Genomic DNA, 16,453 nt, shown 5'->3' with positions numbered 1-16,453 from the left:
TAGAATTTAGAATTTATTTTCTAATAGTGATTTTGAAAAAAAAATAAAGTGTGTCTTTTGAGAAGCTACATCCTTTAGAAATAAAAGTGATAATTTCATCTCATTTTTAATTCTGTTGATGCGGTTTTTCGTCAACTGATCTGAGAAGATCGTAAAATTAAAGAGGACCACGGTGAATTAATCTGACTAATAAAAACTGCAATAAATTCAATGGACACTAGGAATTTATAATAGTTCACCCCCCATGTCGTGATGGTAATGGGGCTACATCTACTTGTAGTTTTATTGATTGGATTCGACACACCAGAGTAATATTCTCAAGAGTGTGTGGATAAAAGTACAGCAAAGGATTTCTAGGTAAATTTTAATCGAGATTTATGAATATAAGGCTCATGGGAGACTTGAAATTCATGAATCTGATCTAAATTAAAGGTTGTAAAGTTCTTGGGAACAATAAACCAATAATTTGTGGGAAAATGTGTGTATTAAATGGTATTTTGAGGTCTAGTGTCGCCTGAGTATGGTAGACTCAATGAAGAAGGTGACGGAAATAATATAGTGTTCTTGGAAGTTGTCAAATGAACTTCAAGGGGAAGGTCACGATGAGGAAGATCCAAAAAAGAGAGAAAGGTCTCAAAAGGAAGAAGCCAAAAAGAAGCCTGATAGAAGAAGATCCCCTTCTCAGCCTCCTACTTGGTGTATATATAGGCTAGAGGGTTTGTTAGTGATCCCTCACACATCGGGATATTTCACTAACAAATCCCGTATACCACTCTTTTTTATTAATAAAATATTATAAGTAAATAAATATCAATAACAATCTCCTTATATCTAGGCAAATATCCCACAAATATTAGACAATTGGTTATCTTCGATTGAGGATGCACCAATTTGAAATGGAGTGCTGAACACACGCGTTTTGGACTGTCGATGCTCATGCACAACGCCACATAGGCTGTGACGGTGTGCTCCACCAACCCTCGCTTAGCCGCATTTCCTAATTCTCGAGTAAAATGCACCAACTTTCCTTGTAACCTAATTTAGGACCCGATAACTTCAGAATTGAGTCATGGTTGTGAGACATACTTTGATCCGTCTCAAATTATCTTTCCAACGCAAGTTGAACCAGATCATTTGAATAAAAATTGAGAGAGTTATGCTTATTTTAATGAATTCATTTTATGTTATCTTGTACCTAGTTGCGAGCACTGCCATGGCCAAATGGCAGAGGTCGGAAATGCATGTTCTCGGACCCCTCGGGGTGTGTTTTGACTAATTTTTTGATGGAAAATCATATTTTGGAGGTCTCGTGACCCAAAAACCTCATTTCGACGTTCGAGACCCTAAAAGGTGACCACTACCACCAGTTGGGGCCGGATAATGGCACAGGTCACCCATGGCTTGTGAGAATCCATGGGTGATGTATCTCACTTGTATTTAGTACATGGATGTTGAAAATATAACTTGGTCAATAAATTCATCTTCCTGGTGTGGTAACCGACTTGTGCCATTTCACTATGGCACTGGTCTCCAATTTGGAGAGCACTGCCATTCTCTTATGGCACAAGTCACCCAAGGCAACTCCTAGGTCGAAAACGACTTTCCTCACTTGTTTCTTACTCCTTGATATCGTAGGAACCCACTCAGAAAATTTCCTCCCTTAGTTTGTGAGGAATGACCTATGCCATTCTACCATGGCAGAGGTCTCCAAAATTGGAGAGCACTGCCATTTCCTTATGGCACAGGTCACCTAAAGCGACTCGTAGGTCGGAAATGGCTTTTCTCACTTGCCTCGTGCTCTTTGATGCTGGGGGAATTCGTTCGAACACATTTCCCTCCATGGTTCGCGAGGAGTGACCTGTGCCATTCTACCATGGCAGAGGTCTCCAAAACTGGAGAGCATTGCCATTCTCTCATGGCACAAGTCACCTAAGGTGACTTAGGTTGGAAATGACTTTCCTCACTTGTACCATGCTCCTTAATGTCGAGGGAACCCGTTCGAACACATTTCCTTCCATGGTTTCTGAGGAGTGACTTGTGCCATTTTCCTATGGCACAAGTCTCTAAAATTGGAGAGCACTGCCATTTCCTTATGGCAATGGTCACTTGTTGCTATTTTCTTGTGATTTTAGTGCTATTTTGACTTTATACATAAACACAAGTCATGTTCATGCCTAAACAAGTCAAGTCCTTATTGGTCTCCTTGGCGGATTGAGGTCTCAAGGGTGAAACGCTCTCGCAGGCCCATGAATCCTCGTTTGGGCACACTTGGGTGTGTGAGTCTCGGCGCCAAATGGTTGGTTGACATTTTCAAGCTCTCTAGAAGTGCCTTGGGGCCCCCAACAAGGATGTCTTGATTTATTTTATATTTATGAGTCTTGGTCAAAGTCACAAGGTTGACTTTTTTTTTATTTTTTGAAAATCGGGTATAACATTTTCCCCCCAAAAGTGTTTGTCGAGAACTTCGGGAAAGACTTTTGTTATTGTACCCTTCTTAACTTGAAAATAATAAGCATGTTGTCTTTTGCTTATTTTGTTTTCTCTTGGAGTACTGATTTAAGTTGTCGTCGTTGCGAGTCGAGTGTGTCTTCTTGATGATTTCTCTGAAACTTGGGGATTTTAAACTTTATTAGGTGAAAAGAAATTTAATTTGTCTAAGGATGACAAATTTTTATTTTTTCACATAATTAAAGGGTTAAATCACAAATTTTACCAACACATGACAAGTGTCGGAATTTGTTACATGCAAACCCTATGGCCAATTAAGTAGGGTCAGAAATTGTTGCATGTAAACCCTATGGCCAACATCTCCTTAATAACTTAGTTGAACATCATTCAAGGTTCTACTTGCATAGTAAATAGTATGAAATACCTTATCAACCCCTTGTCCCAATACTGCTCCAATAGCATAGTCACTGACACCACACATGATCTCAAAAGGTAACTCCCAATCTGGTGTAGTGACAAATAGGTGTTGAAACTAACTTCTCTTTAAGAATTTGAAAGGTTTCAAGACACTCCTTCCCAAACTCAAAAGGCACTCCATTAGCAAGTAAGTTAGATAAGGGTTTGGCAATCTTGCAGAAGTCTTTGATAAATCTTCTATAGAATCCGACATGCCCCAAGAAACTTTGAACTCCCTTAACTGACACTGGAGGGGATAAGTTTTCAATTGTTGACATCTTGGCTTTGTCAACCTTAATGCCTCTTTTTGAAATTTTGTGCCCTAGTACTATCCCCTTTTTCACCATGAAGTGACACTTCGCTCAGTTCAACACCAAATTGGAGTCTTCACATCTCATCAATAACAATTCTAGATTACTCAGACATTGATCAAAAGATGAACCAAATACTGAAAAGTTATCCATGAACACTTCGATGCACTTCTCAATTAGATTAGAAAAGTATACACCTTTGGAATGTTGCTAGAGCATTACACAATCCAAATGGCATTCTTCAGAAAGCAAAAGTATCATATGGACATGTGAATGTCATATTCTCTTGGTCTTTTGGTGCAATGGCTATTTGATGGTAACCTGAGTAACCATCAATAAAACAGTAGTACTCTTGTCCTACCAACCTGTCAAGCATCTAGTCAACGAATGGGAGAGGGAAGTGGTCTTTGCTTGTAGCTTTGTTGAGTTTCTGATAATTTACTCAAATCCTCCACCCGCATAGCTTACGGTTAGAATCAACTCATTCTTTTTATTCTTGACTATCGTCATTCCTCCTTTCTTGGGCACCACTTGGACATGACTCACCCACTTACTATATGAAATAGGGTACGCCACTCCAGCATCTAACCACTTCAACACTTCATTTCTCACAACCTCTTTTATTGGTGGATTCAATTTTCATTGCGCATCAATGGTTGCCTTTACCCATTCCACCATCAGGATTCTATGCATCACAGTTGAGCGGCTAATCCTCTTGATATTGGAAAATGTCCACCCAATGGCTCTCATGTGTTTTCTCAAAACCCTCAACATCTTTTCTGTCTCCACTGTAGTTTGGGAAGCTGACACAATAACAAGAAGTGTCTTATTATCTCCTGAGAATTCATACCTCAAGTGATTTGGCAAGACTTCCAGTTCAAGTTATTGTGGCTTCTCAATAAATGGAACTGACTTCGTTGGAATCGCTCTAAGCTCTTCATAGTATTTTCTGTTTAGTGGCCCATAAGAATCAAACCACAAAGCATACTTCATCACTTCTTTTCCATCATTATCAACCACATCCTCTTGTACCAAAGTCAGATTAAAAGGGTCTTCAATTTGTTCCTTTGACTCTACCAACTTTTCCACCACATCAACTAAAAAGAAATTGTCACTAGCTTCAGGATAAGTCATCGCCTTGAGTACATTGAATACTACCTCATCTCCTTAGACTTTAAGCTTTAGCTCTCCCTTTTGAACATCAATTAGTGCTTTGCATGTTGCCAAAAAAGGTCTCCCAAGAATGATGGCAATATTTTTATCTTCTTCCATGTCAAGCACTATTAAATTAGCAGGAAATATAAATTTGTCCACCTTGACAAGGACATTTTTGATTGCTCCTCTTGGATGGGCTAAGGAGAAATTAACTAGCTGTAGTGCTACAGTTGTTGGTTTGTCCTCTCCAAGCTGCAGCCTCTTAAACACTGACAAGGGCATAAGGTTGATACTAGCCCCTAAATCACACAAATCATTAATATTCTCGAGCCTCCCAATAGTGCATGGTATGGTAAAGCTCCTTAGGTCTTTCAGTTTAGGAGGGAGCTTCTTCTGTAAAATTGCATTGCACTCCTCTGTCAAAGCTACTGTCTCAAAATCTTCTATCTTCCTCTTTTTGGATAGAATCTTCTTCATAAATTTGACCTAGCTTGGCATTTGTTCTAAGGCCTCCGCAAATGGAATGTTGATATGTAGCTTTTCAAATACTTCAAGGAACTTGCTAAACTTCTTATCCATGCTGTTCTTGTGAAGCCTTTGAGGATAAGAGATTTTCACATGATGATCAATATTGATTGAAGGTGAAGTTTCTTTTTATTACAGACCTTTAGTAGTCTTCTTCTCTTGTGGCGGTGCTGATGCTGGTGCCTATTGATCCTGATCTTCATCCTCTAACTTGTCTTGGCTCGGCTTGATATAGTTCTTTCCACTTCTCAAAGTAATTACCTTACAATTTTATTTTGGATTGAATTTTTTAGTGCTAGGCAAGTTTATCTTTATTCTTGTTAGCCATTTGAGTATCCAACTACCCCACTTGGTTCTCTAGAGTTTTAACAGAGGATCTAGTCTCCATCATGAATTGGAGCAATAGATCTACTTGAATATTAGACCCTCCATTATTTCTTGGCTGTTGAGTAGGTTTTTGAGGATTCCTTTGAAAAGGTAGCCTATTTCTCATTGAACTAACCCTTGCTAAAGTTGAGGTTGGCCAATTGGCTGCACTTCAATGTACTGAAGGACTCAATCAATAGAAGAATAGTCACCAATTCCAAGAATTCTAATGGCTTGGGCTTGCTCTACTAGTAGATTGTTAACATTTACTTGACAAGTATCATAGGGGTGAGGCCCCCCACACAGTTCACATACTACCTGAGCTTGCTTGACTTGAGCTGTCATCATCTTTGTCAGTGCTTCTACCTGAGTTGTAAGCTTTATGATGACATCTACTTCATGCATATCGGCTACCTTCTTGGATTGGATTCTCTCACTCGACCACTGTTGGTTTTTCATGGCCATTTCATCAAGTAGCTCATAGGCTTTAATAGAACTCTTCTTTATAAAAGCTCTACCAGAAGCTGCATCAATTAGTGTGCAGTTTGTGCTAGTTAACCCATTGTAGAAGTTATAAACTTGCATCCACTTCTTTAACCCATGGTGAGGGCACTTTCTAATTAAGTCCTTGAATCTCTTCTAGGCTTCATAGAGAGACTCACTGTCTTGTTGGATGAAGTTGTTAATTTCAGATCTCAGTCTGGCAACCTTGGTAGGAGGAAAAAACTTGAAAAGGAATTTCAGGGCCAATCCCTCCCAAGTGTTGATAGAATTTGGTGGTAAAGATACCAACCAACTCTTGGCTCGATCTCTTAATAAGAATGGGAACAACCTCAGTCTGATGGCATCATCCCCTAACTCCATTCATCTTAAATGTCTGACACAACTCTTCAAAGTTATCAAGATACATGTTTGGGTCTTCTAATGGCAGTCCCCCAAACTGGATTGTGGATTGAACCATTTGCAGTATGACCAGCTTGATCTTAAAATTGTTGGCTTCGATGGCAGGTGGCCTTATACAGGATCTAGTCCCTGTCATATTTGGTAGCACATAATCTCTCAGGCTTACGACCTTTAACCTAGTCTTCTATGACACCCAGATTTTTACCATTGTTGCCGACATTGGCATTGTCAGCCATGACTACTTCATGTTCAACCCCCACTACACTCCTTTCTAGACTCTTATTTCTTATGTTTTTCTACATGTCTTCTCTATTTCAGGATCAACGGACACTATTACACTTTGTCCTTAACGTCGCATAAACTACCAATACCTGAAATATAGTAAGAAAAATTGAAAAGAAATCGGTTAGCTAAAAGCAAAAAGAATTACCAAAGTATAATTTAATCTAATTATTGTAATATCAATATTTATTCAATTCTCCAGTAATGGAGCCAAAAAAACTTGTTGCTTATTTTTATAGTCTACGCAAGTGTACGTAATCTATTGCAGTTAAATACTCACGCAGGTGAGGTCAATCTATAGGGAATTGATATTGAGTACCACTAAATTGGATTTGTGTTTCTATTTGGTATAATCAAAAATAGAGTTGAGCAATTAATTATTGAAAATTAAAAGACTAAAAATAAACAATAAAAGGTGTAGTTGACTATGGATGAATGATTAAGAATATGAATCCTGTTATTTCAGTTACCCAATTGTTAATGTAAATTATTAATTTTCTCCCTTTAAGTGATGACAAATTATGAAAATAACCCTAGCTCTTCTCAGATTATTAAGGTCATAAATCATATATTATCTACTTTCATCCCTGAAGTAAATTAATATATAATTTTGCATTAATTACAGAATCTAAATATCACATAAGTTATGTAAATACTCTCATTTTACATTAACCTTATAATTGTTCTATTAGAGCTTTCCTAATATTCACTTCTCAGATTTCATATTAGGATCATAGATCACATTCAAGATGGCTAGTCTAAAACATTTAGTTAAAGTAAATAAGAACTAATCACACAATCCAAGAAAGAAAAACTAACAATCACATTAACTAAATCGGGAAAACATTAACGAACATTCATCATATCACTAAATTAGGAATTTAGTTCATGATATCCGTGTTCATGCCCATAATAAAACTAAAAATAGAAATTAACATAAAAGAAATAAAAGGAGAAGAAAGAAATTGATTGTGGAATGGATTCGGGTTGCCACTCTCGCTCTAGCTGTCATCCTTTACTGCTTCTAAGGTTAATTTTTTGAGTCCCCACTTTCTAACTCAAAGTTTCTTTAAATAGAATCAGTTTAAACTCAAAATATTGCAAAAATACGAAATTGGCCTCGAGTTATATGCACTCTCTTGTCGCGGCCACCAATAGCCTCACAACGGCGAGATCACCGTCATGAAATCATGCCTTCTCTACAAAAGTGTTTCTGCGGCCATGTCATCTCATCGCGACGGTGAAGAATTAGTCGTGGCCACAGTAAGCCTCACCGCAGCCACTAGATCAGGCCACAAATCGTTCATTGTGCCAAAATTTATTGGCAACCATAAGCATCTCGTTGCAGCCATGAATGGCTAAAAATCAATTTTTCACTTTGATTCATCTCGCCTCAGTTCTTTATTAGATTTTGATGCTCTAGACTTATACAAACTACATAAAACTTGAAAATACTATAAACAAATATAGTTCTGTCCTAAAAACATTAAAAGCGGCTAAAAATAACTCTAAATATTACACAAAACCTAGAATAAAAATAGCCTAACGACACACCCAATCCTTTGATAGTTAAAGCTTGGGTTGGCCACGGATTTGGTTTGTCCAAGAGTATTTGATGACAAACCACTTTATTGTAAAAAGCATAACAATGGTCAAAAGTTTTATTGCCTATCAGCACAGAATGGTCATTAGATGAAACTAAGAATTGGGTTTTAGGAAAACTTATATCAAAGTTAGCATCACACAACGGGCTGATACTCAAGTGGTTTGCTTTGAGACCTTATACATGTTGGGAATTTATTTTACCAGGATCTTAGATCTACTCACAAGTATGTTGTTTAACACCCTAAATATGAACTTTCTAAAACGATAAAATAAACACATATAAAGTTAAGAAAACCTTAAATTGATGCAGCAGAATTAATGTCTCCTTCCACTCAGATCTCTAACCCTTGTATCCTTTCTGTCGCAGAGTATAATCAAGATCTGAGCCAGAATGTCCTTCTTCTTTGAGTTTGATCCTTCACATTCTTCCAATCTATGATTGAGTTACTACTGTTGGGTTTTATGCCCTAAATAAAACTCATTACAATCTGATTAGTTATCAATTTAGAAGTGAAGTATGTTTACATGTATGTTACATGTTTATGGTTTCATACATATACTTGATATATGCACAAAATCAGTTAAATCCAGAACATATAGTTATTCACAATTACAGTATCGTCAATACAGTGGAATGTGATTGTGATTATATGATTCAAAAGATTTGGCCCCTGTTCATCAGTGTTTTGGATTTACACTGATGTGATAATCAGCGATGAAGTATACTTACACTTGGAGTAAGTGTTATGTTCTTTCCAGAACATTGGCAAAGTATACTGGTTTCGAATGCATGGAGTATGCATTGGATTGGACCGATATTGAACTTGGTTAAAGATATTGTAAACTTACCGTTGTATCTTTCCAAGTCAATGTCAGAAGTTGATCTTAGATTAAGAGAATCTAAATCCTGATATGCTTAGGCTCAATCTCAGGAGTGCTATTCTTGTTCTTTGATTTATTAGTTAAAGCCTGCTTTGAGTCAGGATAATACATATATTTTGGGAACATGATAGCATAACTGAATAGGGAGTGCTAAACATAAATATGGAAATCTATAGCTTCTACTGGTGTATAGAAGTAAAGTGATGATTCCTTTTGAGCTTAGTTAAATAGAAGTAAATGGATGAGCTCTTGTTTCAGTGACTATATATTAGATCACTAAAACATCATTTACAGGTAACTAAGTGTTCAAATGGGCAAAATACATTGAGGGGTGTAAACGGTAAATTAGTCCCGTCTCGATGTAAATCATCTATATAGAGGATCTCTAAATCACATTAAGATTATAACAATGGTTAAATGAGATAGCATATTGATATCGTGAAACATATGATATGCTCTATATAAGTCTGAGAGTGCAATTCCAAGTTCTAAGAGTGGATTCAACGAGGAATTAATAAGTTAGGGATTTACTTGGTAAATCGGTTCAACTTATTGGAAGCTCAGAATATAGATCCACGGTCCCCATTCTAGTTGAGACTATACTGTTTGTAGGACTCTATAATTGATTTATGATTAATCAATTATAATTCTAAAAGTTAGACTATGTCTAATATGTGAATTCTCACAGTTTAGGGATGAAATTGTAAATAAGAGGGTTTCTAGGTTTAATTATTAATTATGAGACTTTGCATGTCTGAATTAATAATTAATTTTAAATGGCAATATTATTTAATAATCTATTTTAGTTATTAAATAATTGGTTTTGGCATTTAAATGATTAGAATTGGAAAAATGACATTTTTGGAGAAATAGAAATAAAATTGAGGAAACTGTAAAATCCATGTGAGGCCCATTCACACCATGGCCGGCCACATCATTGCTTTTTCCCAATTATTATTTTCAATTTAATTTGTCATTTAATTGCTAATCAAAGCCTAGCCTAAATAGGAAAGTGGTGAATCACACTAAATAAGGCAGTTATTCAATTACACAGTAAAAGAGGAAACTGTTTATTTGGAAAGTTGTGATCTTCCCTTTTCCTATTTATAGCAGCCCCTCTCCTCTCTTTGTATGGATGTGTTTGCTTGAGAAAACTTTGCTTTGCAAAGTGTGTCACACGAAATCAAGAGAGAAAAACAAGAGAGAGATTTCGAAATCCCTAGTGAGAGAGAAGTGCCCACTCACATCATTCAGTATCTCATCATAGTTTGGAAGACTGTGAAGGATCACATCCAACTGAAGAACTTTCGGGCTCAGATCTTGATTATACTCTGCTACAGACAGGAATCAAGGGTTAGAGATCTGAGTGGAAGGAGACATTAATTCCGCTGCAATCACTGTAAGTTATTCTTAACTTTTATGTGTTTAGTTCATCGTTTTAGAAGTTCAATATTAGGTTGTTAAATCAACATACTTGCAAATAGATCTAAGATCCTGGATAAATATAATTCCAACAACTTGCACCAGAGCCATGGTAATTGATTTGCTTGCAAGAAATTTGGACTTAAAACGATTTGCTTGTGATTTGGATGGTTTCATGTTGTGTCATATTGATGTTTGTGAATTCTGGGAAAAATAATTGATTGTCTGTATCTGGAATTATTTTTATTGGATAGTTTGGAAAATTCTAAGCAATTTACTTTTTTACAGAACTCGATTTCGATTTAATTTGAATTAGTTATGAATTTTTGAAAATCGGAAAAAACCTAGGTGGTGAGCACCTTCCCTACGCGCGCGGAAATCATGCGCAGGGGTGCTTGCGCCCAGATTTCTGGGCTGTCCGTACCACCTGCTTTTTCCTTCGTTTTCTTCGATTTTTCATGCTATTTCATGGAATTAAATTCCGATTTTTTGTGTAGTTTTGTATGTTGATTTTTGTTTTTCAAATTTCAAATCTAATTATCAGAAATAAATTAATTTTATTTTTTAAAATTAATTTTAGATATTAGTGTAATTTGATTTTGAAAATAGGAAAAAATCAAGTTTTGCTTACATTTTTCTTATTTCCTTTAAAATTTGATTATTTTATTTTTTTTAAGGTCAGATATTAATTTTTTTTTTGGTAACTTGACCTTAATTAAAATAAGATCATAATAATCATGATAATTTTAAAAGAGGAAATAAGGTATTTTTGTTAACTTTTAAATTTTGTTATTTTTCAATTAAATTAAATTGTAAAATAAGAAAAGGGTATGTATTTACCATTTTCTATTTTATTATTTAATTTATTAAATAACATGAAATTTAAAAGGAAAGTTAGCAATTTAATTTTGAAATGCATTTAGGTTACCCAAAACCTAATTTTTCAAAATGGTAGGTTTAATTTTAATATTATTTTTCGAAATATAGATTTAAAATTAAATAAATCCTACATCCAACTATCCAGATCTAACCTTGTTGCAGGAGTATGTGTTTTAGATTGTTTGTAAGTTTTTCTAAAACCTATTATTACTTGATCTAAATTGCCAGGGTTAACTTGTTGACAGATCAAATGATCTGATTTTAACCCATGGTTCAATTGATGATAGATCAAGTAGATAATTTGTAACAGGTAATTTTTTCCAAACTTCTTTCATCTGTGTATGACCTAGTAACATGATAGGATCCATCCAAATCTGTGTGCCTGTGTGAGCCTATATGTGTAATTTCTATTATAGATACATATAGGTTGTTGTTGCTAAATAAAATGTCATAACCTGATAAATTTTATTTAGGCTCATTTAGTTAATGGGCCTATTCAATTAATAACAGTTGTTCATTTTAAGGTTAAATTCCTCTCTTTTGGGCCTTGTGTGAGAGTTGGGAGCCTTAGAAGTGGGTGCGACATACTGGACCCAGCCCCCCCTCACATGAACAACCCCAATTGTGAAGGCCCATTTGCCTGATTTGGATAACTGTGCTAGGTTAATTATATTAGTTTAACCTAATAAAATTGAATAGCAACATAGTTAATTTCTTTGAAATTAATTTAAGAAAAAACATAGTTTAATGAATTTCATTTCTAGATAAACTATTTGTATTTTTCTTGTATTTAATTAAATAAAGAATTTTAACTAACTAGATTCTTTCTGAAACTTACTTTTATTATTTCATTAAATATTCTCATTTAAGTTATGAATTAGTAATTACTAATTTTATAATAACTTAAATTTGAATATATTTTGATAATAATATTAAGCTGAGGAATTCTAGGAATTAGTTATTGAAGATTCTTAGAAGATATTATTTTAAGTTGGTTTTAAACTTAAAAAGGGAATATCTTTAAATTAGGTAGTTACCACCTAATTTTGATATTTAATTAAATGATGTTTGGAAAATTTTAAGTTTGTAAATTATAGATTCTTTCTATAATAACTTAAATCAGATATTTTCCAGATCTTGAAAAGATACTTAGTAGAATTGAGATATTTTCTAGATAGTTATTTCCATACTAATTATTATTTTTAATCTAGGAAAATATCATTGATTGTGAAATTAATTGGTTAATAATTAATTTTGGTACAATTCAATTAAGGATATTTTTCCTTGTATTAAATTGGAAATTAATGATTAAGCCTTCTCTATACTTAATTATTTGTTTCCTGAATTTAATACATTTAATTAAATTGAAAATTAAATGTCTAAGTTGATTTTCATAATGATACTTAGATATTGTTATTTTCATGATATTTAATTAAATAAGAAAATTATTTTAAGTTGGGTATTTCCATAACAACTTAAATTTGAATAATTTTCATAATATATTTTATTTATTTTATTAATCATTTTTCAAAATAGCATTTAATTATGCAAGATGATTTTGAATTTATCTTGAAAGATAGATTGAAGTTGTAAATTAATTATTTTAATTAATTTTGAATCAACTTAAATCAATGATCTTTTCATTTAATGATTAATTTAAAATAAAGGAACTGAAATATATTATTAGAAATTGGATTAATTAGTCAAGAAAATCTAGATGGATAATATTTTTGCTTGAGGTATTTTTTCTAAGTAAAGTTTGATTTATTTTAAATGTATTTCAAAAATTGTGTATTTTTGGAAATACTACATATATATATTTGTAGAAAATTTTAATTTGAGTTGCAAATTAATTTAAATTAATACAACTTAAATTAAGAAATTTTCTTAATATTTGTTGAAAAAATTAACACTAAGATGGAAATAATTCACTTTATTTTCTTAACCATCTAAGTTTAATTTTACAAATATTAAATTAAATTTTATTTAGATTCTATTCTAAATTTAAAATTTAATAAATATATATATAGATTTAAAATAAATAAATAATAGAAGAAAATACAATTTAAATAATGAGCTTTATTATTTTTGAGATATTCGATCTCCATTGTTGGTTTTACATAGCTATTGTTTTAGTGAGTAATCCTCCCTAATGGAGGAACGTTCATTAGCAAGTTAGCGCCGTTTAATCTCGAAAGATAAGTATGTTTGTAAGTGTTTTATATTGGTATTAACCACCCTAATGGTGGGTACTGTATAAGACTTACAAACATATGAAACAATGGTAGAAGCTCATGAAATAAGAATGACCTTGACTCTCGCCTAAACGGGACAACGTCGGATTCTCTTTTCGATCGAATAAAAGGTTGCTAGAATGTTTGCTATTCTAGATGAGCTGACAACTCTATTCAATGAATGATAGCTTTGACTCTCGCCTAAACGGGACACTGATATCAGTTTGTTGAAAACCTTGGAAATTATTTAGGTTTGAATTTTTTTTGTATTTTCTCTAGTCATTCCTACTTGCTGTATGCTGATAATTTCTAAATGAGATTTTGTGATAAACCATAACTGATATCTATGTATTATCTTGTAGTATCCTGAATTGAAATGTCAAATCCCATGTTGTCACTCTTAACTGAAAATAAGCTAAATGGATCTAACTTCCCAAAGTGGAGAGAGAACATTCATATTGCTCTCATAGGTGAAAGTGCCTCGTTTGTGTTGACTGAGCCGTCCCCTGAGCAGCCAAGTGACAATGCAACCAAAGCTGTAAAAGAGAAGTTCGAGCGTTGGCATAATGCTAACAATAAAGCTCGTTACTTCATGCTTTCCAGCATGGTTGACACCTTGAAAACAAGGTTTGCAAACACTGTCACGGCTGCAGAAATCATGACGCAGTTAACTGAGCTATTCGGTATGGCATCTATTCAGTCTCGTTTCGACGCGACTAAGAAATTCATCAACGCACGGATGGAACCCCATCAGAATGTGTGTGATCACCTTCTCCAGATGGCTAGTTATTTCCAGGAAGCCCAGAATCATGGTGTTGAAATGGATCAGACTACTCAAGTGAGTCTCATCTTGAATAGCCTGACTCCAGATTTTCTGCCCTACACATCAAATTATGTCATGAATAAGAAGGAACAAGACTTTCATACTTTAGTCAATGACCTTCAGACATATGAAAATTTGATTGGAGGTCCCAAGAAAAGAGGGAATAAACCTCAGAATTCTGGAAATGGTAATAAGACAAGTAATCCTGAAGCACTTGTTGCTTCTACTTCCAAATCCCATCATAAGAAGAAGTGGAAAAATGCCAAGAAGCGAGCTCAAGCTGCGAATGCAGCTAGGAACAAAAATGCTGGAGCTTCTGGCAATACACAAAAAGGAAAATGTTTCTACTGCAATGAGAAAGGCCATTGGAAATCCCAATGTCCTAAGTATCTCGCAAAGAAATAAGGTATTTTCTTTATAAACTGATGTGTTTTTAGTGAATTATTATCCTTTTGGATTAATAATTCTGGACTACTAACCTTGTTTATTATTCTTCTTATAGCTAAAGCTTCTTAAACTCGGATGCTGTCTTAGCGAGTTGGATTAGAAAGCTGGATCGTGGATGAAGATTGTCTACAATAAAGAAGAAGCTCTTTCATTTGAATTAATTGTTTAGTTTTTCAAACAATTTGGATTTCAAGTTTGGGATCTTAATTTCCTGTTTGGTTCTCATAAACATTGCAAACAATTTTTTGGTTTATAATAAAATATTTTTTTCAATTATATTGCAATTTATGAGTTGAGCTTCAGTTTTTTATTTTATCTATTACCGATTATTATATTTATTATGTTTGAATGTGTATGTGTTTTTATTATTGATGCAAATTCAAAAAGTATTTAAACTCTTTACAGAGTTATTACTACATAAACACTAGAAGTTTTTTTTTTTCTATGTTTATGAATAATTGTTAGTTCCAAAAACAATTATTTAAGAATTTGTTTAATAAAAAGATCTTTTGATCTGATAGGGGTGGAGAAAAGTTAAGAATAATATGCAGTTCAAACGATTTTTTATATCTAATGAACTCTGGATTATATTCAACTCCACAGACTCTCTATCACACTTAGAGATTTACAACCTTTAGGGGTGGACCATAATCTCTATAAACTTAGGGGTGGACTTTATTCTACAGTACCCTTTGTGACACATAATTTTAAACATGGAAATAATATAATAAATTAGCTATTATCAGAATAAATTCTTGATCTTGATTATATGTTCCAGTTTAGATTTACTGTTGTAATAGTTATTGATACCATTAAAGTTCTTTGATAATGTTTCACATTTCCTTGGTTGAGTGGGAGAATATTAAAATTCTTTACCCATCTTCGTTTGGTTGATAATTGTGATAGGAACTTAAGAACACCTCTGATAAAAACAAGTCTAACCATTCACATGGATAGAAATAACTTATCAGAATTATGAGAGTAAGATAGAAGAATTCTTGCATAGTCTATTTGAAAGACTGATTCAAGATGTCTATTTCTCATAACATTTTATGGTATCTTGATTTGATTCCTTAAATCTCTAGCAAGTATTTTTCACTTCAAATACTAGACTGCTATGTTGTTGAACTAATCTTAAAGAAACTTACAGTTTCAGCTTAAGATAATAAGTCACAATGAGATGTTCCCAGAAACAATAGTAAAAGGTTAAAAGTTTCTAACCAGACATCTGCTATTGAGTGGGAGCCATCTGAGATGTAATCAAATGGGGAACATTAAGGGACAATCAAGAAAGATTTACAAAAGTGACGTATATGTTATTAAGGAACTATGTATTAGTGATCCTAATATGCACACCGACTCATTGTGAGATGGTGGTTACTCTGGGGGTGGAGGAATCATTATAGAAGAGTGTTAAAACCCATCTATAATAATTCAAGCTTCATCAGAGAAGATATAACTTTGTAAATTCAAAATTACCAGAAAGTTATTTTACTGAAGAAAATTCTACACTGCTTTATCTCAATTCCAAATTTTAAAATTTGAGAGATATGTCTTCTGGTAGTTCAGATGTACTTAATGGGCAGTAAGGATTTTAGTATCCCTTGATGAGTAAAGCATAAGTTAGGGAGGTTTCATGTGTCTCATGAACCTGGTTCCAGATATATGGGTGGATTCAAAGATACTACACTTGATCAGAGGATCAAGACAAAAGA

The 16,453-nt window shown here is 33.8% G+C and overlaps 1 protein-coding gene and 1 non-coding gene across 2 annotated transcripts; one reads left to right on the top strand and one right to left on the bottom strand.

The window, feature by feature from the left end:
• Nucleotides 1–4,382: 4,382 nt before the first annotated feature.
• On the bottom strand, nt 4,383–4,847 carry LOC133034269 (uncharacterized). The gene has a single exon (XM_061109322.1). The coding sequence runs from the start codon at nt 4,845–4,847 to the stop codon at nt 4,383–4,385; it is 465 nt and encodes a 154-aa protein (XP_060965305.1).
• Nucleotides 4,848–5,856: 1,009 nt separating this feature from the next.
• LOC115721461 (small nucleolar RNA R71) lies at nt 5,857–5,963 on the top strand. The gene has a single exon (XR_004012483.1). It is a non-coding gene; the product is annotated as a small nucleolar RNA R71 (small nucleolar RNA).
• Nucleotides 5,964–16,453: the final 10,490 nt, after the last annotated feature.

The sequence above is a fragment of the Cannabis sativa genome, chromosome 2 (genome assembly GCF_029168945.1).
Source record: "Cannabis sativa cultivar Pink pepper isolate KNU-18-1 chromosome 2, ASM2916894v1, whole genome shotgun sequence".
Classification (NCBI taxonomy): Eukaryota; Viridiplantae; Streptophyta; class Magnoliopsida; order Rosales; family Cannabaceae; genus Cannabis; species Cannabis sativa.
This window is presented reverse-complemented; position numbering and strand designations above follow the sequence as displayed.